The sequence below is a fragment of the Nomascus leucogenys genome, chromosome 4 (assembly GCF_006542625.1).
Source record: "Nomascus leucogenys isolate Asia chromosome 4, Asia_NLE_v1, whole genome shotgun sequence".
In the NCBI taxonomy this organism is placed as follows: domain Eukaryota; kingdom Metazoa; phylum Chordata; class Mammalia; order Primates; family Hylobatidae; genus Nomascus; species Nomascus leucogenys.
Genome location: NC_044384.1, coordinates 100826495 through 100849566, shown reverse-complemented (window position 1 = coordinate 100849566; position 23072 = coordinate 100826495). Strand labels below are relative to the sequence as shown.

Below are 23072 nucleotides of genomic sequence, written 5' to 3'. Positions count from 1 at the left end.
CAGGCTGGAGTGCAGTGGCACCATCTCAGCTCACTGCAACCTCTGCCTCCTGGGTTCAAGCGGTTCTCCTGCCTCAACCTCCTGAGTAGCTGGGATTACAGGTGTGTGCCACCATGCCTGGCTAATTTTTGTATTTTTAGTAGAGATGGGGTTTCACCACATTGGTCAGGCTGGTCTCAAACTCCTGACCTCATGATCCGCCCACCTCAGCCTCCCAAAGTGCTGGGATTGCAGGTGTGAGCCACTGCGCCTGGCCGGGCTGTTTATTTTCTTATTGAATTTTAAGAGTTCTTTGTATATTTTGGATAACATTCCTTTATCAGATATGTCTTTTGTGAGTATTTTCTCCCAGTTTGTGGCTTGTCATTTTATTCTCTTAACAATGCCTTTCACAGAGGAGTTTTTAATTTCAGTGAAGCTCTGTGTATCAGTTATTTGTTTCATGGATCATGCTTTTGGTGTTGTAGTTAAAAAGTCATTGCTGTACTCGAGGTTACTTAGATTTTCTCCTGTGTTGTTGGAGTTTTATAGTTTTGCAGTTTATGTTAAGGTCTGTGATCCATTTTGAGTTTATTTTTGTGACTAGAGTAAGATCTATGTGTAGATTCTTTTTTTTGCATATAGATGTCCAGTCGTTCCAGTACCATTTGTTGAAAACTCTTTTTTTTCCATTTTATTGCTTTTGCTTCCTTGTCAAAGATCAGTTGATTGTATTTATGTGGATCTATTTCTGGATTCTCTATTCAGTTCTCTGTTTGCCTGATCTTTCACCAATATCATACTGTCTTGATTACTTTAGCTTCATAGTGTTCTCATTGCTTTTATGGAGGAGAGGCTCTTTGAAGAGACTTACTCTGCCATACCTCATGATGTCATTTTCTGTTATGTTTCTTAAAATACTGTAAAGTGTCACATTGGTAAGTTATCACCATTTTTCAAAAATAAGTGGAGAAATGAGACTCAAGATATAAAATGAGTTAATGAAATTTATTTTTTCAGCTATTGTTCTAAATAGGAGCAAGGCTCATCTCTTTTGTTGTTATATTTTCAGGTGAAAAAAGTTGATTCTTTTTTTTCATAGCTTTGTTATTTTAAAAGTTAATATGTAGGGCAAACTCTCAACGATAACCTCTCAATTAATTTAGCTATCATATCATCAGCAATCTCTTTATCTTCCTTCTTTAAATACAACTCTTGGCTTCCTCTCCTACCCATTGGAGCTGCTTCCTTTTAAACCCAAATAAAGAAATTATAGCAAAGCTCTGAAAATAATATATTGAAATTGAGAAAAGTTGGCAGTAAAATTTTCTTTCTCTGAAAATTGTTTTTTGTTGTGTAATTGAAACTTTTATTAGTATTGCTGAATGTGAATGCTAAAGGAAATAAATCAAGAAGGTGATCTGCACTAGCAAGGATGTTGACTTTAGCAGCTAGAAGGCAAAGAAATGAGAGTAAGGTAGTATACTGCATGCGAAATTGAATGAGACTTCGAAACAGAAAGTCTGGGCTGTACTCCCTATCCGCCATGAAAAAAGTGATACAATTTTAGCATTTCTCTGCCCCAACACCTTCATGTAGGAATTTTTGTGCCGTTGAATTATATGTCCTCTGAAGTCTTTTCTAATTGCATTTTACTCAGTTGAAAGGGCTTTGTGCCTTGTAATGAAAATTAGAAATGTTTTATTCACCATATGACTGTTCCTTTTGGAGTAAGCTGCTGTGACAACTCTAGATCCTAATAAAGCCACAGTGGGTGTTTTAAGGAAAGATGTGCATTTATCTATTTTTTTCAAAAAATGCTATTGTGTCTCTTATTGAACATGACATTGTGATTTTAATATCCTCTTATGCTTTGTTTTAGGTTGGTACAGAGGAGTTTCAACAAAGAAGCCAAATGTGAAGGTAATGAAAATTTTATTGTTACCTTTTCTAATGTAGGAAGGAACTACCTTGTATGTTTGTTTGATATAACAACTCTTAGTAGTTCATCTTTTAATATTTTACAGTTGCCACAATGATTCTTTCCTTTACAAAACTGCAGCAAACTCTTCTCTGTCTCAGCATATTAAAGTGTTTCTTCTAAAAGGACAGGAAATGCAAATATGGTCATAGCTACAAAGCTTATCTTGAAAAAGCCTATTCAGGCTTTTAAATATTTTTTCTTTAAGGTATTTGACAAAAAGTAAATTGACTTATTCACAGGCCTAGTCCTGTGGAACCATATAATTAGATGAATTGTTTCTAAAATGCACAATGGAAAATATTTTCAAATAATCCAATTAGATATTTCTCTAATCATAATTTATTGAAATATTAATTTAAACAAGTTATTAGAATAGAATACTAATTTTATATACTAGATTTTATGTTTATTACAATTAATATTAATGAAACATAGTTTAATTAGCAGTTATAATACAGTTAGAAATAATCTTTCCCAATGTATTTGCAAACACTTCTTTCTGCATATTTTTTCATGTAATTAATATTATCAGCTTTTCTTGTATGTTTCTGTAGCTTAATATTTGATGCAGTATGCTTTTGTTTGTATAGAAAAATACCAAAATTATCATTTTTTCATTCAAAAAGAAAATTGTTTAGAGTTCTAATAATCAGTTTTGCCAGTAGAATCATTCAGTTTTATTAGTTTTAAGGTAATGATTATAAGGGAGACAGTATCTTTACATTTTAATGCCTACTAGCTGTGGTTTCTCACTCTTGGCACTGTTGGCATTTTGGGCCAGATAATTCTTTATTGTGGGAGACAGTCTTGTGCAATGTGAGATGTTTAGCAGAGTATATGGCTTCTACCTACTAGATGCCAGAAACCCTCTGTCCCTTAGTGTGACAACAAAAGAGGACTTCAGACATTGCTGAATTTGTCTTGGGGACAAAATGACCCCTGGTTGAGAACCACTGCTTATAGGTAATTTTTCTTATATTTCTAATTTTGAAGTACATTCATGAATGCTTATGTGGGAATAGTTTCTACTTGTGGTTTATTTTTTAAATTTTGATTTAAAATTGTTGAAAAGTTACAACTGGAATAAATGAGGAATCTTATAAATGAATAGTTGTAATTTGTGATATTGCGTGCTATTTATTTATTTTAGTAACATTTGTGGTCTTGGCCACCTCCCACTATCTTATTTCCGATACTAGTGTTTGAGGATCAGCGCGTGGACTGTGCTTATTAAAATTATTGTATGTTTGTGGTTAAAGTATGAAATTGATGCAGTTTGTAGCTTGAAAACATTATTGAGACAGGAATGATGGTACCCTTAAAATATTAAACATAACTGTTTTGATTATATCTTCCTACACAATGAAGTACGCCAAAATTTAGTGGATTAAACTAATAAACATTTTATCTCTTACGCTTTTGTGGCTTGACTGGGTCAGCAGGGTAGCTAGTTATTCTGGCATGTGTGAGGTTACCTGTGTCAACAGTCAGCTATGGAGTCAGTGTCCAAGACATTCTGGTAGGAATGTCCAAGAGAGTTTACTCATATATCTGGCATCTTGGCAGGGTTGGCTGGAAGACTGTCTTCAGCTAGACCACCAAGATAACCAGGCTTCTCTATTAGTCTCAGGGTTTCTCTGTTTCCATGTGGCTTCACATGGTTTATCCAGCAAGTAATTAGAGTTTTATTTTAGAGTTAAGGAAAAGTACCTGGAACCTCATACTTAGTTCTTAATTCTCTTTCCTACAAAAAAAAGTTTTTGGACTCTGTGGGAGAGGCTATTTTGTGATTACTCTTAGCAGTGTTTTGACAAGCTGAACAAAATGAGGAACCTAACTCACACTACTCCAAAGAATGTTAGAGCTCGTTTTATCTGATCAGACTCCTGTAATTTCATTACTTTGGGGGCTAATGTGGTATTCAGAGATTGTATATTTTGGTAATATCTCTATTCTAGAATCTTAGGTTATTACAGCATTTATTAGCAACATGTATCTATATATCTCTTAATAGCTTGTATCTGTATTCTTAAGCAAATGTGGAAAGACAGTATTACTAACTTAATTTCATCCTGTGTCAGTGATATTTTATGGAACCAGTTATTTAATGTTTGTAAAATATAATCATTTAGGGATACCACATCCTTAAAATGATACAAAAAAATGCGTTTCTGTATATCCTTTATTTGTGCTAATATTATGGTCCTACTACACTTGATCTTAGCCAAAAGGCTAAGAAGTGATCTTATTTCAGTCATAATAAGTAAAATTTTCTATAGGTTTTTCATAGATACTAGTGGTTAAAGGAAAAAATAAAGATGACTTATTAAAGTTTGTCTTTAGTCATGTATGATTTATACTAATAAGTAAAACACAAAATAGCTCAAATAAAATAATATCTGAACTAGACAGTGAATATAGTTATTTATTTATTTGTTTATTTGTGAGTGAATGAATGAGATTGAGTCTCACTCTGTCATCCAGGCTGGAGTCCAGTGGCATGATTATAACTCACTATAGTCTCGAACTCCTGGGCTTAGGCTACCGTCCTCCCTCAACCTCCTGAGTAGCTGGGACTACAGGTGCATAGCACCACACCCGGCTAGTTTTTTTTTTCCACTCTTTGTAAAGACGGGATATCTCTATCTTGCCCAGGCTGGTCTCGAACTCTGGAGCTCAATCGATGCTTCTGCCTCAGCCTCCCAAAGTGCTGGGGTTACAGACATGAGCCACCGTGCCTGGCCAGCACTTAGATATATAAATAAATGATGAAACAGTTCTTCCTATAAAAGTTTTTAAAAATTTGCAAAGCTTAATCTTTTTGTTCCCTGTATTATTTTGTAGTAAAACATTTAGAAGGAAAAACTGGGGTGATTATAAAATACCCTTTCTGTTATGACTACATATTAAAATTTTGCAGTTTAAGAGAAGCATGACAGGCAGAAAGTATAACTAAATTTTATGTTAGATGATTTTCAGAATGATAGTTTACTGTCTTTTCATTTTTTGAGGACTTTGTTTTTTCTGCATACACTTCTACAGTAGAACTTACTTTAGTTTTATAATTTTAGAGACCAAAGCAAGGTTTTGAGACATAGTGTTCTGTTCCATTGCCGAAATGCCATGTTATGTATTTGTTAGAGCCGTCAAAATATTAACTTTCTGGCCAGGCACAGTAGCTCTTGCCTATAATCCCAGCACTTTGGGAGACCCAGGCAGGTGGATCACTTGAGGCCAGGAGTTCGAGATCAGCCTGGCCAACATGGAGAAATGCTCTCTCTACTAAAAGTACAAAAATTAGCCTGACTTGGTGGTGCACTCCTGTAATCCTGGCTACTCGGGAGGCTGAGGCAGAAGAATCGCTTGAACTCGGGAGGTGGGGGTTACAGTGAGCCGAGATCTCGTGGACAACAAAGGGAGACTCTGTCTCAAAAGAAAAAAAAAAAAAAAAAAACCAACCAAACAAAAATACTTAAGAGCATACATGAAGAATTAAGAATAAGAAATAAAATTGAGAAAAAAGGACAACAGATACTTGATTTTAATTTTTTGCTTTTTATAAAATATATGCTCAAGAGGAATAATGAAATTCAGTACAGTTTATACTTCCATTTTGTGATTTCAGGATCAGCTTTTATACAATAATTGTGAACAGAATGCGTAGTATTCTGTGAGATAGGAACAGGGCCTTATGGAATGTTTTGCACAGCAAAAAAATTGCAAGACATGTTCATGGAATAGTAAATGTTTTAAGCTGGGTAAGGCATAGTGCAGGAGAGAGTGATGGGTGGTAAGGCAGGAAAGGTGGATTGGACCTATATATTTAGAGTCATACGCCAAAGAAATCTAAGGAATTTACACTTTGGCAACAGGGAATGTATCATTCAACAGAGACGTGGATCCATTACTGTCATACAGTATAACTATAAAATAGGGTTTATCAGAAAAACAAAAGGTAAATATTGAAGGTATTTACTGTCAAGAGAATTACTTGAACTCGGGAGGCAGCGCTTCAAGCGATTGAACCTCCTTGAATATTTAAGGTAAATATTGAAGTATTTATGGATAATTTCTGAAATTTTCTCTAAAAATACTATAATGGGTAAAATGTATGTAGATTGATGAGTCAAGATTGGCAAAATGTTGATAATTGTTGAAGCTGAGTGATGGATTTGTGGAGATTCATTATACTGTTGTCTAATTTTGTCTGTATTTGAAATGGGTTATTACTTATCTCATGGAATTGTAATGAGGAATCAATGAGTTGTTATGAAGCCCTTATTGCAGTGCCTAGCACATAAGAACATGATAATTCTTTTGCACTATCATCTTTTACTATTAAAGAATAGCACTGCAAATGAGACTGTAAAAACTGCCAACACTTTGGAGGACAGAGAAAGAGGAACTGGCAAAAAAAGACTAATGGAGGTCATAGTTGGCCAAGGAGAACATTTTTTTAAAAAAAGGGTAATTAATGGTTTCAGGTACTGTGGAGTAGAATGAGTACTGAATAGGGGCATATAGTTATACTCACAGCTATGAATTTTTACAGTGAAAGAACAGAAAGAAAAATCAGCAAAGGGGAAAACGTGTTGGGGCAACAATCTGTGATGAATTATCTTTTGATGTGCTGCTGGATTCAAGTTACTAGTATTTTGTTGAGGATTTTGGTCTGTGTTCAGGGATATTGGCCTGTAGTTTTCTCTTTTTGTTGTGTCCTTAAAAGATTTTGGTGCTAGGGTGATATTGGTTTAGTAGAATGAGTTAAGGAATGGTCCCTCTTCCTTGATGTTTTGGAATAGTTTCAGTAAGATTGGTGGCAGCTCTTCTTTGTACATCTAATAGAGTTTGGCTGTGAATCCGTCTGGTCCAGGACTTGCTTTGGTTGATAGGTTTTTTATTACTGATTCAATTTTTGAAGTTGATATTGGTCTGTTCAGGGTTTCAATTTCTTCCTGATTCAATCTTGGGAGCTTGTGTGTTTCCAGGAATTTATCCATTTCCTCTAGATTTTCTAGTTTCCAGTTTGCTGTAGATCTTCTACGTGTTCCTAGTAGTGTTTGAGGATCTTTCGTATTTCTATGGGATTGGTTATAATGTCACCTTTGTCATTTCCGATTGTACATATTTGGATCTTTTCTCTTTTTTCTTTCTTAATCTACCTAGCAGTCCATCAATCTTGTTGATTCTTTGTGTGGATTTTGGGGTCTCAATTTTGTTCAGTTCTGCTCTGATTTTAGTTATTTGTTTTCTTCTGCTATCTTTGGGGTTACTTTGTTCTTGTTTTTCTAGTTCCTTCAGGTGTAATTGCTAATTTTTTTTCTAACTTTTTGAGGTAGGTGTTTAGCATTATAAACTTGCCTATTAACTCTGCATTTGCTTCATACCAGAGGTTTTGGTATGTTGTGTCTGTTCTCATTTATTTTAAATAATTTTTTGATTTCTGCCTTAATTTTGTTGTTTACCCAACATTCATTCAGGAGCAAGTTTTTAAATTTCCATGTAATTATGTGGTTTTGAGCAGTCTTCTTGGTATTCATTCCTGTTTTTATTCCATTGTGACCTGAGAGTATAGTTTGTATGACTTCATTTTTTTGAATTTATTGAAACTTGCTTTATGGTTGAGCATGCAGTCAATCTTGGAATATGTTCTGATTTCATTCTCTTCTGTAGATGAGAAAAATTTGAGAATATCCCGTGGTTGATGGGTGGAGTATTCTGTACATGTCTGTTAGGTCTGACTAGTCAACTGTTGAGTTTAAATCCAGATGTTGTTTGTTAGTTTTCTGTCTCAGTGATCTAATGCTGTCAGTGGGATATTGAAATCCCCCACTATGGCCGAGTGCAGTGGCTTATGTCTGTAATTCTAGCACTTTGGGAGGCTGAGGCGGGCAGATCATTTGTGGCCAGGAGTTCAAGACTAGCCTGGCCAACAACAAAATTCAACATTGTGTTGAATTTTGTTCAACACAAAAATTAGCCAGGCATGGTAGTGCATACCTGTAGTCCCAATTACTCAGGAGGCTGAGACAGGATAATTGCATGAACCCAGCGGCAGAGGTTGCAGTGAGCGGAGATTGTGCCACTGCACTCCAGCCTGGGTGACAGAACGAGGCTCCATTAAAAAAAAATCCCCTACAGTTATTGTGAGGTTGTCTAAGTCTTTTTGTAGGTTTAGAGGTGCTTATTTTAGGAATCTGTGTGTTCCATTGTTGGGTGCGTATGTATTTAGGATAGTTAAGTCTTGTTGAATTCAACTCTTCATCATTATATCATGCTCTTCTTTGTCCTTTTTTTTATTGTTGCTTTAAAGTCTCTTTTATCTGATACAAGAATAGTAACCCCTGATCTTTTTTATTTTTTATTTGCATAGTAGATCTGTCTTCAGCCCTTTACCTTGAGCCTATGGGTGTTGTCACATCTGAGATGGATCTCCTGAAGATGGCAGACAGATGGGTCTTTTTGTTGTTGTTCTTCAACTTGCTACTCTTTGCCTTTTAGGTTGAGTGTTTAGACTATTTACATTCAACATTAATACTGATATGTGATGTTTTGATCCTATCGTGAAGTTGTTAGCTGGCTGCTTTTTAGTTTCTAATGTGTAGTTGCTTTATAGGCTATATACTTAAGTGGGGTTGTGTGACAGCAGGTATCACTCTTTTTTTTTTTCCCTTAAATATTCTTTTTTTTAAATTTTATTTTATTATTATTATACTTTAAGTTTTAGGGTGCATGTACACAATGTGAAGGTTTGTTACATATGTATCCATGTGCCATGTTGATTTCCTGCACCCATTAACTCTCATTTAGCATTAGGCATATCTCCAAATGCTATCCCTCCCCCCTCCCCCCACCCCACAACAGTCCCCGGAGTGTGATGTTCCCCTTCCTGTGTCCATGTGTTCTCATTGTTCAATTCCCACCTATGAGTGAGAACATGCGGTGTTTGGTTTTTTGTCCTTGCAATAGTTTACTGAAAATGATGATTTCCAGTTTCATCCATGTCCCTACAAAGGACAGGAACTCATCATTTTTTATGGCTGCATAGTATTCCATGGTGTATATGTGCCATATTTTCTTAATCTAGTCTATCGTTGTTGGACATTTGGGTTGGTTCCAAGTCTTTGCTATTGTGAATAGTGCCACAATAAACATACGTGTGCATGTGTCTTTATAGCAGCATGATTTATAATCCTTTGGGTATAAACCCAGTAATGGGATGGCTGGGTCAAATGGTATTTCTAATTCTAGATCCCTAAGGAATCGCCACACTGACTTCCACAATGGTTGAACTAGTTTACAGTCCCACCAACAGTGTAAAAGTGTTCCTATTTCTCCACATCCTCTCCAGCACCTGTTGTTTCCTGACTTTTTAATGATGGCCATTCTAACTGGTGTGAGATGGTATCTCATTGTGGTTTTGATTTGCATTTCTCTGATGGCCAGTGATGATGAGAGCATTTTTTCATGTGTTTTTTGGCTGCATAAATGTCTTCTTTTGAGAAATGTCTGTTCATATCCTTCACCCACTTTTTGATGGGGTTGTTTGTTTTTTTCTTGTAAATTTGTTTAAGTTCATTGTAGATTCTGGATATTAGCCCTTTGTCAGATGAGTAGGTTGTGAAAATTTTCTCCCATTTTGTAGGTTGCCTATTCATTCTGATGGTAGTTTTCTTTTGCTGTGCAGAAGCTCTTTAGTTTAATTAGATCCCATTTGTCAATTTTGGCTTTTGTTGCCATTGCTTTTGGTGTTTTAGACATGAAGCCCTGGACTTCATCTGTGGGATGCGAGGCTGGTTCAACATATGCAAATCAATAAATGTAATCCAGCATATAAACAGAACCAAAGACAAAAACCACATGATTATCTCAATAGATGCAGAAAAGGCCTTTGACAAAATTCAACAACCCTTCATGCTAAAAACTCTCAATAAATTAGGTATTGATGGGACGTATCTCAAAATAATAAGAGCTATCTATGACAAACCCACAGCCAATATCATACTGAATGGGCAAAAACTGGAAGCATTCCCTTTGAAAACTGGCACAAGACAGGGATGCCCTCTCTCACCACTCCTATTCAACATAGTGTTGGAAGTTCTGGCAAGGGCAGTTAGTCAGGAGAAGGAAATAAAGGTATTCAATTAGGAAAAGAGGAAGTCAAATTGTCCCTGTTTGCTGATGACATGATTGTATATCTGGAAAACCCCACTGTCTCAGCCCAAAATCTCCTTAAGCTGATAAGCAACTTCAGCAAAGTCTCAGGATACAAAATCAATGTACAAAAATCACAAGCATTCTTATACACCAATAACAGACAGAGAGCCAAATCATGAGTGAACTCCCATTCACAATTGCTTCAAAGGGAATAAAATACCTAGGAATCCAACTTACAAGGGACGTGAAGGACCTCTTCAAGGAGAACTACAAACCACTGCTCAATGAGATGAAAGAGGATACAAACAAATGGAAGAACATTCCATGCTCATGGGTAGGAAGAATCAATATCATGAAAATGGCCATACTGCCCAAGGTAATTTATAGATTCAATGCCATCCCCATCAAGCTACCAATGACTTTCTTCACAGAATTGGAAAAAACTACTTTAAAGTTCCTATGGAACCAAAAAAGAGCCCGCATCACCAAGTCAATCCTAAGCCAAAAGAACAAAGCTGGAGGCATCACACTACCTGACTTCAAACAATACTACAAGGCTACAGTAACCAAAACAGCATGGTACTGGTTTCAAAACAGAGATATAGACCAATGGAACAGAACAGAGCCCTCAGAAATAATGCCGCATATCTACAGCTATCTGATCTTTGACAAACCTGACAAAAACAAGCAATGGGGAAAGGATTCCCTATTTAATAAATGGTGCTGGGAAAACTGGCTAGCCATATGTAGAAAGCTGAAACTGGATCCCTTCCTTATACCTTATGCAAAAATTAATTCAAGATGGATTAAAGACTTAAATGTTAGACCTAAAACCATAAAAACCCTAGAGGAAAACCTAGGCAATACCATTCAGGACATAGGCATGGGCAAGGACTTCATGACTAAAACACCAAAAGCAATGGCAACAAAAGCCAAAATTGACAAATGGGATCTAATTAAACTAAAGAGCTTCTGCACAGCAAAAGAAACCACCATCAGAGTGAACAGGCAACCTACAGAATGGGAGAAAATTTTTGCAACCTACTCATCTGACAAAGGGCTAATATCCAGAATCTACAATGAACTCAAACAAATTTACAAGAAAAAAGCAACCCCATCAAAAAGTGGATGAAGGACATGAACAGACACTTCTCAAAAGAAGACATTTATGCAGCCAAAAAATACATGAAAAAATGCTCATCATCACTGGCCATCAGAGAAATGCAAATCAAAATCACAATGAGATACTATCTCACACCAGTTAGAATGGCCATCATTAAAAAGTCAGGAAACAACAGGTGCTGGAGAGGATGTGGAAAAATAGGAACACTTTTACACCGTTGATGGCACTGTAAACTAGTTCAACCATTGTGGAAGTCAGTGTGGCGATTCCTCAGGGATCTAGAACTAGAAATACTATTTGACCCAGCCATCCCATTACTGGGTATATACCCAAAGGATTATAAATCATGCTGCTATAAAGACACATGCACACATATGTTTATTGCGACACTATTCACAATAGCAAAAACTTGGAACCAACCCAAATGTCCATCAATGATAGACTGAATTAAGAAAATGTGGCACATATACACCATGGAATACTGTGCAGCCATAAAAAAGGATGAGTTCATGTCCTTTGCAGGGACATGGATGCAGCTGGAAACCATCATTCTGAGCAAACTGTCACTAGGACAGAAAACCAAACACCGCATGTTCTCACTCACAGGTGGGAACTGAACAATGAGAACACTTGGACACAGGACGGGGAACATCACACCCTGGGCTTGTCGTGGGATGGGGGGCAAGGGGAGGGATAGCATTAGGAGAAATACCTAATGTAAATGACGAGTTGATGGGGGCAGCAAACCAACGTGGCACATGTATACATATGCAACAAACTTGCACGTTGTGTACATGTACCCTAGAATTTATAATAATAATAATAATAATAAAGAATGTTTAGTATAGGCTCCCAGTCTCTTCTGGCTTGTAGTGTTTCAGCTGAGAGATCTGCTATTGCCCTGATGGGGATCCCTTTGTAGGTGACCTGTACTTTCTCTTTATCTGCCTTTAACATTCTTTCTTTTATTCCAACCTTGGAAAATCTGATGGTTGTATGTCTTGGGGATGATCTTCTTGTGTAGAATCTTGCAAGAGTTCTCTGTATTTCCTGAACTTGACTGTTGGTCTCTCTAGCAAGGTTGGGGAAGTTTTCATGGATGATATCCTGGAATATATTTTCCAGGCCGTTTGCTTTCTCCCGCTCCCTTTCAGGGATGCCAATGATTCATAGATTTGGCCTCTTTTTTATATAATTTTATACTTCCCAGAGGTTTTGTTCATTTCTTTTTTTCTTTATTTTTCTCTGTCTTATTTTAGAGAACCAGTATTCAAGTTCTGAGATTCTTTCCTTAGCTTGGTTATTCTGCTGTTAATACTTGTGATTACACTGTGAAATTCTTGTATTGTGTTATTCAGCTCTGTCACACCCGTTAGGTTCTTTTTTTATATCGGCTGTTTTGTCCTTCAGCTGCTGTATCACTTTATTGTGGTTCTTATTTTCCTTGGGTTTCATATTGTCATCCTCCTGACTCTTGATTATTTTTGTTTCTACTTATATTCTGAATTCTGAATTCTATTTCTGTCATTCCAGCTAGTTCAGCCTGGTCAAGAACTCTTGTTGGAAAACTGATGTGGTTTTTTTTTTTTTGAGACAGAATCTCACTCTGTCGCCAGGCTGGAGTGCAGTGGCGTGATCTTGGCTCACTGCAGCCTCCGCCTCCCGGGTTTAAGCGACTCTCCTGCCTCAGCCTCCCAAGTAGCTGGGACTGCAGGCACATGCCAGCATACCCAGCTAATTTTTGTATTTTTAGTAGAGACTGGGTTGCACCATGTTGGGCAGGATGGTGTCAATCTCCTGACCTCATGATCCACCCGCCTCGGCCTCCCAAAGTGCTGGGATTACAGGTGTGAGCCACTGCGCCTGGCCCAGTGTGGTTTTTTTGTAGGACATATGACATTCTGGCCATTTGAGTTACCAGAGTTCTTGCATTGGTTTTTTCTCATCTCTGCATGTGGGTGTTCCTTTAACTACAGTGTAGATTGAGTACAGTCAGTTGACTTTTCTGGATGTTTTCACCAAGCTGAGGCTTTGTGCGGGGGTTTTATTTGAAGCTGACTTCTTGTCTCTAGTTTCAGAGGGGATTATGTTAGTGAGGTATTTTTGGTGTTGAAGTTTTGGGATATAATCCAGAAGGCGACACTTAGGCTCATTGGTCAGTTGGTAGACTCTTGCTCGGTTGTGTGGCTCACCTGTGTTTTCTCATAGTTGCAGCCATGTTCCCTCTCAATGCTGTGAAAGTGTGGGTTCCTCTCTTTCTTGAGTGCTGGCTGTAATTTATGACTTTGTACTTCTTGGCTGCCCACTGCAGCTCTGTGCTGAGTGTTTATGTTTCTTTCCCAGCTTAGAGGCAGCAGAGGAAGAGATCTTGGTACTGGTTGTGGCCAAGGGTCATTTGGTTGACTCTTGAGGACCCCAACCCAGAGAGATGCAGGTCAGAATTTGCTCAGTGCAGTCAGTCCATGATGGAGGGTTTGTACTGTGGGCCCAAGTCAGGGGTTCCTTGTCTGGTGATGAGCCGTGGGGGTTGTATGGGACCTGCAGGAGACAGAATGGCCTCCTCTTTTTGGGTCGACTGCAGCTTGTTGGAGGTGTGGATAAGGCCCTTAGGGTCTTTTCTTCCTCTATTCCGAGGGTAGGAAGGGCAGTTCCATTGCAGAAGCAGTGCCAGAGAGGCTTTCAGTTGCCCCTGGAGGCTCTGCTTAGGGAGTTGCTGAGTTGGTACTGGCTTGATAGTTCTGGTAGGGGGTGGCTTGAGGCTCAGGCCTGGAGGACTTACCCAGTGAGGAGATATGGGAACAGGTACTCATGTAATAATCTGGCCACTTTTCCAAAGGGCTGCTACTGTATGCTTGGGGTATACTCAACCAGCTGCTGGCCCAAAGCCACTTGTAGGAAGTGGCTGGAGACCACGGTTGAGAGGTCCTGTTTGGTGAGGAGTAATGGGTCAGGACCTACTTAAAAAAGCAATCAGGCCATGTTTTGGTAGAGCAGATGTGCTGTGCTTGGGGTCCTGTTTAGTCCCTGCTTGCTTCAGAGACTCCAAAGCCCAAAGTCTGGAATGGCCAAGTCACCCAAACAGCAAAGATGGCAGCCTGCCCCTCCCCCTGGGAGCTCCTTCTTAGGGAGGTTCAATGTCACTACTTGTAGCTGGCTGGAATTCCAAGCCAGTGGGTCTTATCTTCTGAGGTGCCATGGAAGTGGGGCCTGCAGGCCATTGCTGCTGAGCTTTCTGGATTCAGTCTCTTTCCTAGGGGTACATACAGCAGTCTAACCTTCCACTTTACTGTAGCTCTAGTTACTTTTGCTGGAAGCCCAAGTATCTAGGCTCCAGGGTCTCCATGCACGCCTGAGTGGCTGCTCTGCCCAGACTCTATGTAGCTCAGACTGAAGACTGAAAGTCCTGGTTTAGTGGGATCTCCTGATCTGAGGGTTGCAAACATCTGTGGGAGAAGCATGGTTTTCCAGGGTTGCTCATTCACTCACCACTTCACCAGGTGGTGGAGGATCTCCTGGCTCTATGTTGCTCGCAGGTGGGTCATTGTCCTGTCTTGCTTTTCTTTGTTCTCTGTGGGTCAAATTGTTTTCTTGATTAATCCCAATGTGAGTACCTGGATGTTTCAGTTGAAGGTGTTGTATTTACTCACCCCTTTTGTTCCTGTGAGAGCCACATACAATAGCTTCTTCTAGTCAGCCATCTTTGCCACTCCCCAATGGTCAATTTTTGAGAATGTTCCATGCGCAGATGAGAAAAAGGTATATTATGTGGTAGTTGCTTGGAGTATTCTGTAGATGTCTATTAGGTCATTTGGTGAAGAGTTTAAGTCCACAGTTTCTTTTTTCTCTGCCTCAGTGATGTGTCTAGTTCTGTCTGTGGGTATTGAAGTTCTCCACTATTGCTGTATGGCTCTCTGTCTCTTTTTGTAATTTTGGTAGTATATGTTTTATATCCTGGGTGGTATGATATTGGGTGTGTATATATTTGAGATAGTTAAATCTTCTTTTGAATTGAACCCCTTTATCATTGCATGATGGCCTTCTTTGTCTTTTTTTTCCTGTTGCTGGTCTTAAGTCTGTTTTATCTCAGAATAAGAGCAACCCCTTCTCTCTCTCTCTCTCTCTCTCTTTTTTTTTTGCTTTGCATTTGTGTGATCTTTATCCCTTTATGTTGAGCCTTTGGGTGTTATTACATATGAGATGGCAGCAGAAGGTTGGGTCTTTTTTTTTTTTTAAATACAAATTGCCACTCTGTGTCTTTTAAATGTGCCATTTCATTTATTTATGTTCAAGCTTGATATTGCTATGTAAGGTTTTGTCCTTGTGATAGTATTGTCAGCTAGTTGCCTTGCCATCTCAATTGTATAATTGCTTTATATGATATGTGAGCTTTATACTTACGTGTGCTTTTATGGTAGCAGGTATCTTTCATTTTCTTTTTTTCTTTTTTTTTATTAATTTTTTTTGCACACAAAAACAATAAACATTTTCTAAAAATACATACAAACAAAAAGATGCGTATCAAACATATTAGGAAGGTTACACATGGGAAGTCGGGAATAGAAATGGGGGGTGGGAGTTAAAATAAATGAGAGAGGGACTTTATATGGATCAGTGATAATAACTCAATCCTCTATTTGACAAAGAAGAGGGAGAAGGAAGAGGAAGAAAAAGAAAGTGGGATAAAGGATCAGAAAGGGAGGAAAATAGAAAAAATTAGAGTATGACTCCAGGGTAGACCTGTTTTGTTGTCACTGAGTTGGTTGGTTGGTTTGTCTGTTGTATTTTTCATGTTTCGCCAAGTTGGCCAGACTGGTCTCGAACTCCTAGCCCGAAGTGATCAACCCGCCTCGCCCCCCGGAGTGCCGGGACCACAGGCGTGAGCCACCACGTCCAGCCCCCACATTGCTTCTGGCCTCCGTGGTAGACCTCCCAGACGGAGCGGCCGGGCAGAGGCGCTTCTCACTTCTTCCCAGACACAGGCGGCCGGGCAGAGGCGCTCCTCACTTCCCAGACGGGGCGGCCAGGCAGAGACGCTCCTCACTTCTTCCCAGACGATAGGTGGCCGGGCAGAGGTGCTCCTCACTTCCCAGACGATGGGTGGCCGGGCAGAGGCGCTCCTCACTTCCCAGACGATGGGTGGCCGGGCAGAGGCGCTCCTCACTTCCCAGACGGGGCAGCCGGGCAGAGGCGCTCCTCACTTCCCAGATGATGGGTGGCCGGGCAGAGGCGCTCCTCACTTCCCAGACGATGGGTGGCCGGGCAGAGGCTCTCCTCATTTCCCAGATGGGGCAGCCGGGCAGAGGCGCTCCTCACTTCTTCCCGGACGGGGCGGCCGGGCAGAGGTGCTCCTCACTTCCCAGACGGGGCGGCCGGGCAGACGCGCTCCTCACTTCCCAGACGATGGGTGGCCGGGCAGAGGCGCTCCTCACTTCTTCCCGGACGGGGCAGCCGGGCAGAGGCGCTCCTCACTTCTTCCCGGACGGGGCGGCCGGGCAGAGGCGCTCCTCACTTCTTCCCGGACGGGGCGCCCGGGCAGAGGCGCTCCTCACTTCTTCCCGGACGGGGCGGCCGGGCAGAGGTGCTCCTCACTTCCTCCCGGACGGGGTGGCCGGGCAGAGGCGCTCCTCACCTCCCAGACGGGGCGGCCGGGCAGAGGCGCTTCTCACCTCCCAGACGATAGGTGGCCGGGCAGAGGCGCTCCTCACTTCCCAGACGATGGGTGGCCGGGCAGAGGCGCTCCTCACTTCCCAGACGATGGGTGGCTGGGCAGAGGCGCTCCTCACTTCCCAGACGATGGGCAGCGGGCAGAGGCGCTCCTCACTTCCCAGACGATGAGTGGCCGGGCAGAGGCGCTCCTCACTTCCCAGACGGGGCGGCCGGGCAGACGCGCTCCTCACTTCCCAGACGATGAGTGGCCGGGCAGAGGCGCTCCTCACTTCTTCCCGGACGGGGCAGCCGGGCAGAGGCGCTCCTTACTTCTTCCCAGACGGGGCGGCCGGGCAGAGGCGCTCCTCACTTCTTCCCGGACGGGGCGCCCGGGCAGAGGCGCTCCTCACTTCTTCCCGGACGGGGCGGCCAGGCAGAGGCGCTCCTCACTTCCTCCCGGACGGGGTGGCCGGGCAGAGGCGCTCCTCACCTCCCAGACGGGGCGGCCGGGCAGAGGCGCTCCTCACCTCCCAGACGATAGGTGGCCGGGCAGAGGCGCTCCTCACTTCCCAGACGATGGGTGGCCGGGCAGAGGCGCTCCTCACTTCCCAGGCGATGGGTGGCCGGGCAGAGGCGCTCCTCACTTCCCAGACAATGGGCGGCGGGCAGAGGCACTCCTCACTTCCCAGACGATGGGTGGCCGGGCAGAGGCGCTCCTCACTTCCCAGACGATGGGTGGCCGGGCAGAGGCGCTCCTCACTTCCCAGACGATGGGTGGCCGGGCAGAGGCGCTCCTCACTTCCCAGACGGGGCGGCCGGGCAGAGGCGCTCCTCACTTCCCAGATGGGGCGGCCGGGCAGAGGCGCTCCTCACTTCCCAGACGGGGCGACCGGGCAGAGGCGCTCCTCACTTCCCAGACGATGGGTGGCCGGGCAGAGGCTCTCCTCATTTCCCAGATGGGGCGGCTGGGCAGAGGCGCTCCTCACTTCTTCCCGGACGGGGCGGCCGGGCAGAGGCGCTCCTCACTTCCCAGACAGGGCGGCCGGGCAGAGGCGCTCCTCACCTCCCAGACGATAGGTGGCCGGGCAGAGGCGCTCCTCACTTCCCAGACGATGGGTGGCCGGGCAGAGGCGCTCCTCACCTCCCAGACGATAGGTGGCCGGGCAGAGGCGCTCCTCACTTCCCAGACGATGGGTGGCCGGGCAGAGGCGCTCCTCACTTCCCAGGCGATGGGTGGCCGGGCAGAGGCGCTCCTCACTTCCCAGACAATGGGCGGCGGGCAGAGGCACTCCTCACTTCCCAGACGATGGGTGGCCGGGCAGAGGCGCTCCTCACTTCCCAGACGATGGGTGGCCGGGCAGAGGCGCTCCTCACTTCCCAGACGATGGGTGGCCGGGCAGAGGCGCTCCTCACTTCCCAGACGGGCGGCCGGGCAGAGGCGCTCCTCACTTCCCAGATGGGGCGGCCGGGCAGAGGCGCTCCTCACTTCCCAGACGGGGCGACCGGGCAGAGGCGCTCCTCACTTCCCAGACGATGGGTGGCCGGGCAGAGGCTCTCCTCATTTCCCAGATGGGGCGGCTGGGCAGAGGCGCTCCTCACTTCTTCCCGGACGGGGCGGCCGGGCAGAGGCGCTCCTCACTTCCCAGACAGGGCGGCCGGGCAGAGGCGCTCCTCACCTCCCAGACGATAGGTGGCCGGGCAGAGGCGCTCCTCACTTCCCAGACGATGGGTGGCCGGGCAGAGGCGCTCCTCACTTCCCAGACGATGGGTGGCCAGGCAGAGGCGCTCCTCACTTCCCAGACGATGGGCGGCGGGCAGAGGCGCTCCTCACTTCCCAGACGATGGGTGGCCGGGCAGAGGCGCTCCTCACTTCCCAGGCGGGGCGGCCGGGCAGAGGCGCTCCTCACTTCCCAGACGATGGGTGGCCGGGCAGAGGCGCTCCTCACTTCCCAGACGATGGGTGGCCGGGCAGAGGCGCTCCTCACTTCCCAGACGATGGGTGGCCGGGCAGAGGCGCTCCTCACTTCCCAGACGATGGGTGGCCGGGCAGAGGCGCTCCTCACTTCCCAGACGGGGCGGCTGGGCAGAGGCGCTCCTCACTTCCCAGACGGGGCGGCCGGGCAGAGGCGCTCCTCACTTCCCAGACGATGGGTGGCCGGGCAGAGGCGCTCCTCACTTCCCAGACGGGGCGGCCGGGCAGAGGCGCTCCTCATTTCCCAGACGATGGGTGGCCGGGCAGAGGCTCTCCTCATTTCCCAGATGGGGCGGCCGGGCAGAGGCGCTCCTCACTTCTTCCCGGATGGGGCGGCCGGGCAGAGGCGCTCCTCATTTCCCAGACGGGGCGGCCGGGCAGAGGCGCTCTTCACTTCCCAGACGATGGGTGGCCGGGCAGAGGCGCCCCTCACCTCTTCCCAGACGGGGCGGCCGGGCAGAGGCGCTCCTCACTTCTTCCCGGACGGGGCGGCCGGGCAGAGGCGCTCCTCACTTCCCAGATGGGGCGGCCGGGCAGAGGCACTCCTCACTTCTTCCCAGACGGGGCGGCCGGGCAGAGGCGCTCCTCACTTCTTCCCAGACGGGGCGGCCGGGCTGTGGCGCTCCTCACTTCCCAGACGATGGGTGGCCGGGCAGAGGCGCTCCTCACTTCTTCCCAGACGGGGCGGCCGGGCTGTGGCGCTCCTCACTTCCCAGACGATGGGTGGCCGGGCAGAGGCGCTCCTCACTTCTTCCCAGACAGGGCGGCCGGGCTGTGGCGCTCCTCACTTCCCAGATGGGGAGGCCGGGCAGAGGCGCTCCTCACCTCCCAGACGATGGGTGGCCGGGCAGAGGCGCTCCTCACTTCCCAGATGGGGAGGCCGGGCAGAGGGGCGGCCGGGCAGAGACGCTCCCCACCTCCCAGACGGGGCGGCGGCTGGGCAGGGGCTGCAATCCCAGCACCCTGGTAGGCCAAGGCAGGCGGCTGGGAGGCGGAGGCTGCCGCGAGCCCAGACCATGCCACCGCACTCCAGCCCGGGCAACACCGAGCACCGGGTGAGCGAGACTCCGTCTGCAGTCCCAGTACCTCGGGAGGCTGAGGCGGGCAGAGCACTCGGCGTCAGGAGCTGGCGACCAGCGTGGCCAACATGGCGAACGCGCGCCTGCAGCCAAAGGAGAAAAAGGAGGCAGCGGTGGCGCCCGCCGGCAGTCCCAGGCAGTCTGCGGCGCGGGCAGCAGCGAGCCGAGTAGATTGCAGCCTGGGCCACAGAGGGAAAGAAAGAGAGAGAGAGAGAGAGAGAGAGAGAGAGAGAGAGAGAGCGAGAGCGAGAGAGAGAGAGCGCCTTCATTTTCATCTGTAGAACTCCTTTGAGCATTAGATTGATTTGGTGGTGATGATTTCTTTTAGCAGTTGCTTGTCTGGATGTGCATAATTGTTTGGCTTAGTTCCTGGGTGCTTTCAGGGGGCCAAGGCTCTGTATGGGTTCCCTGGTTGTGAATATGTTCTGTGTGGCAGCTTTCTCAGATACTGTTTGTTGTAGCGATATATTGGATGAATTAGCTTACATATATCCTTCAGGGCTGAGGATACGGAGAACTCAGGAAACTTATCTGATCTAGCATCAAGCCCTTCGGGCAGCGTCTTTTATTTGGTGGTACAGTTCAGGCTGAAATCCAGTAGGTGGTGCTTAAGAGTAAGAGCTGGTTCTCCCTTAGGTAGGCTGATGGTAAGTGGAAGCACCTGCCCTGATGTGGGGGTGGCGGGAAGCGATCCTGTTGGAGTATGCTTACTTCTTAGGGGAGGGGCTGAGGAGTGCATCAGCTCCTCGTCATTATTCAGTGAGAATGCAGTCTGCTTCCCTATCATGCCTTTGTTGCAGGACTCATGACCTTCACTTCATAAAGACTTTGTCTTTTTCATTCCTGGCTGCAGTGTGGCTGCAGGCTGTGGATATGCCCTCCTCATGGCTACCACCAAAATGAGCCCTGGGCAGAGCCTTTCCCCCTAATCCAGAGCAGGCAACTCCATGAATTGGCTGTCCTTTATTGCCAGGACACTGCCATTTTGTGTAGGGAGGGGGAGTTGGACCCTTCCTTTCATGTAGGCCCAAGTGGCACAGACTCACATTCAGCAAGGGTGGAGCCACCATGAAAAGCACAAACAACACTTTCTCCAAGTACACATGTGTCATCCTCCAGTGGGAAGAACTACTGCTGCTTCTGCAACAATGGATGGGAGCAGTTAGGGTAGGAGAGGACCCGTTCTCCACAGCCATTTCCGGGTGTTGGTGCTGGCCCCTGCAGTGATTGGCGCTACTCCTGTGTTTTATTTGTGCCAACTAGGGCTTTGGTGGGCTGCACTTCCCCCTCCCTTATGGGTGGCCCACACTGAGGGTTAGATCTCCAGGCATCCTGCAGCTTCCTAGGGACTTGATGGTTCTCTGTGTTTGTCAGAGTGGATTGTAGGGTATATTTGCAGGGGATCTGGTGGTGCTGTGACTCAAGGGCAGAGAGTCCCTGGGCATGGTAGTAGCTTACAACAAGTGTGGAACCTGTATGGCATGGTCTGTCTCAGTTCAGGTCTGAGGGGAATGCAGGTAGCCTGTGTGAGCTGGCTACCCGGTTCTTTGTGCTTGAGAAGTTCCCAAATAATCACCAATAGCATAGCTCTGGGTTACAAGGGCAGAGGGTCTTTCCAACAGTTTGGTGATTCATATAATGTTACAGGGGTGAGTGCAGCAGAGAAGTACTCCCACCTACCCTTGCCATGAGACTCCAGTTTTCCAGGGGTCGATCTTTGCTAGACTCTTGATGCTTTCTTTTTTGCATCCCATGTCCTTCCCATGGCTACTGTGACAAGTCCTGGCTACTTTTTCTCAGTTTTTCTTTTGGGATTTGTCCATTCACCAGTAACTTTGATCTTCTTTCTGAGAAGAGCTGGCACTTGACATCCCTAGTCAGGCATCTTGAGAAGAAACAAACTCTGTGACTGTGTTATTTCACTTAACCTAATGATCACCGGTTCCATTTATGTTGCTGCAAATGACAGGATTTTATTTGTTTTTATCACTGAATAACATTCAGTTTTGTGTATATACTATATTTTCTTTATCCCTTCATGTGTTGATGAACACGTAGGGTGATTTCACATCTTGGCTATTGCCATTAGTGCTCCAATAAACATAGGTGTGCAGCTCTATCTTCCACACACTCATTTCTTTTTCTTTGGATATGTACCAAGCAGGGGATTGCTGGATCATATGGTAGTCCTTTTTTAGGTTTTTGAGGAACCCCTATATTGTTTTCTATAATGGCTATGTCACTTTACATTCCTGCCAACAGTGTATGTGCTTTCCCTTTTCTCTACAGTTCTTGCCAGTATTTGTTATTTTTTGTCTTTCTAGTAATAGCTATTGTAACTAGGGTAAGATGGATATCTCATTGTAGTTTTTATTTACATTTTCCTGATTGTTAGTGATATTGAGCATTGTTTAATATACCTGTTGCCATTTGTACATCTTTTGAGAAATGTCCATTCAGGTATTTTGTCCATTTTAAAATTGGATTTTTTTTCTTTTGCTATTGATTTGAGTTCTTCATATATTCTGATTATTAATCCTTTGACAGATGGATAATTTGCAGATTATTTCCTTTCATTCTGTAGGTTGTCTCTTCACTTTATTGATTGTTTGCTTTGAAAAACTTTAGTTTGATGTAATCCCATTTGTCTATTTTTGCTTTCGTTGCCTGTGATTTTTCAGGTCTTCCCCAGCAATTTTTGCTCAAAACAATGTCCTGTAGCATTTTTCTAATTTTGTTTTGTTTTAGTAGTTTAATAATGCCAGGTCTTACATTTAAGTTTTTAATACATTTTGAGTTGATTTTTTTATGTGGTTGAAGATGGGGATCTAGTTTGGTTCTTCTGCATAGGGATATCCAGTTTTCGCAGCACCATTTATTAAAGGGACTCCTTTCTCCAATGTATATTTTTGGTTCTTTTGTTGAAAATGAATTGGCTGTGTGTGGACTTATTTCTGAGTTCTCTGTTCTGTTCTATTGATCTATGTGTGTTTTTATGCCAGTCATGCTGTTTTGGTTACTATAGCTTTGTAGTAGTATACTTTGAAGTCAGGTATTATGATGCTTCCAGCCTTGTTTTTTTTTGCCCAGCAGTAGCTATTTGGGGTCTTTTATGGTTCCACATACATTTTA

General features: G+C 44.5%; 1 protein-coding gene across 5 annotated transcripts in view; it reads left to right on the top strand.

Moving 5' to 3' along the window:
- The window catches only part of DOCK3 (dedicator of cytokinesis 3), a 653304-nt gene that overhangs the window by 137448 nt on the left and 492784 nt on the right, over positions 1–23072 (top strand). For all 5 annotated transcript variants that reach the window (XM_030811683.1, XM_030811684.1, XM_030811682.1 and 2 more), the window contains exon 3: positions 1862–1902. In XM_030811683.1, coding sequence (XP_030667543.1) covers positions 1862–1902 — 41 coding nt within the window. The remainder of the gene's footprint in view (positions 1–1861; positions 1903–23072) is intronic.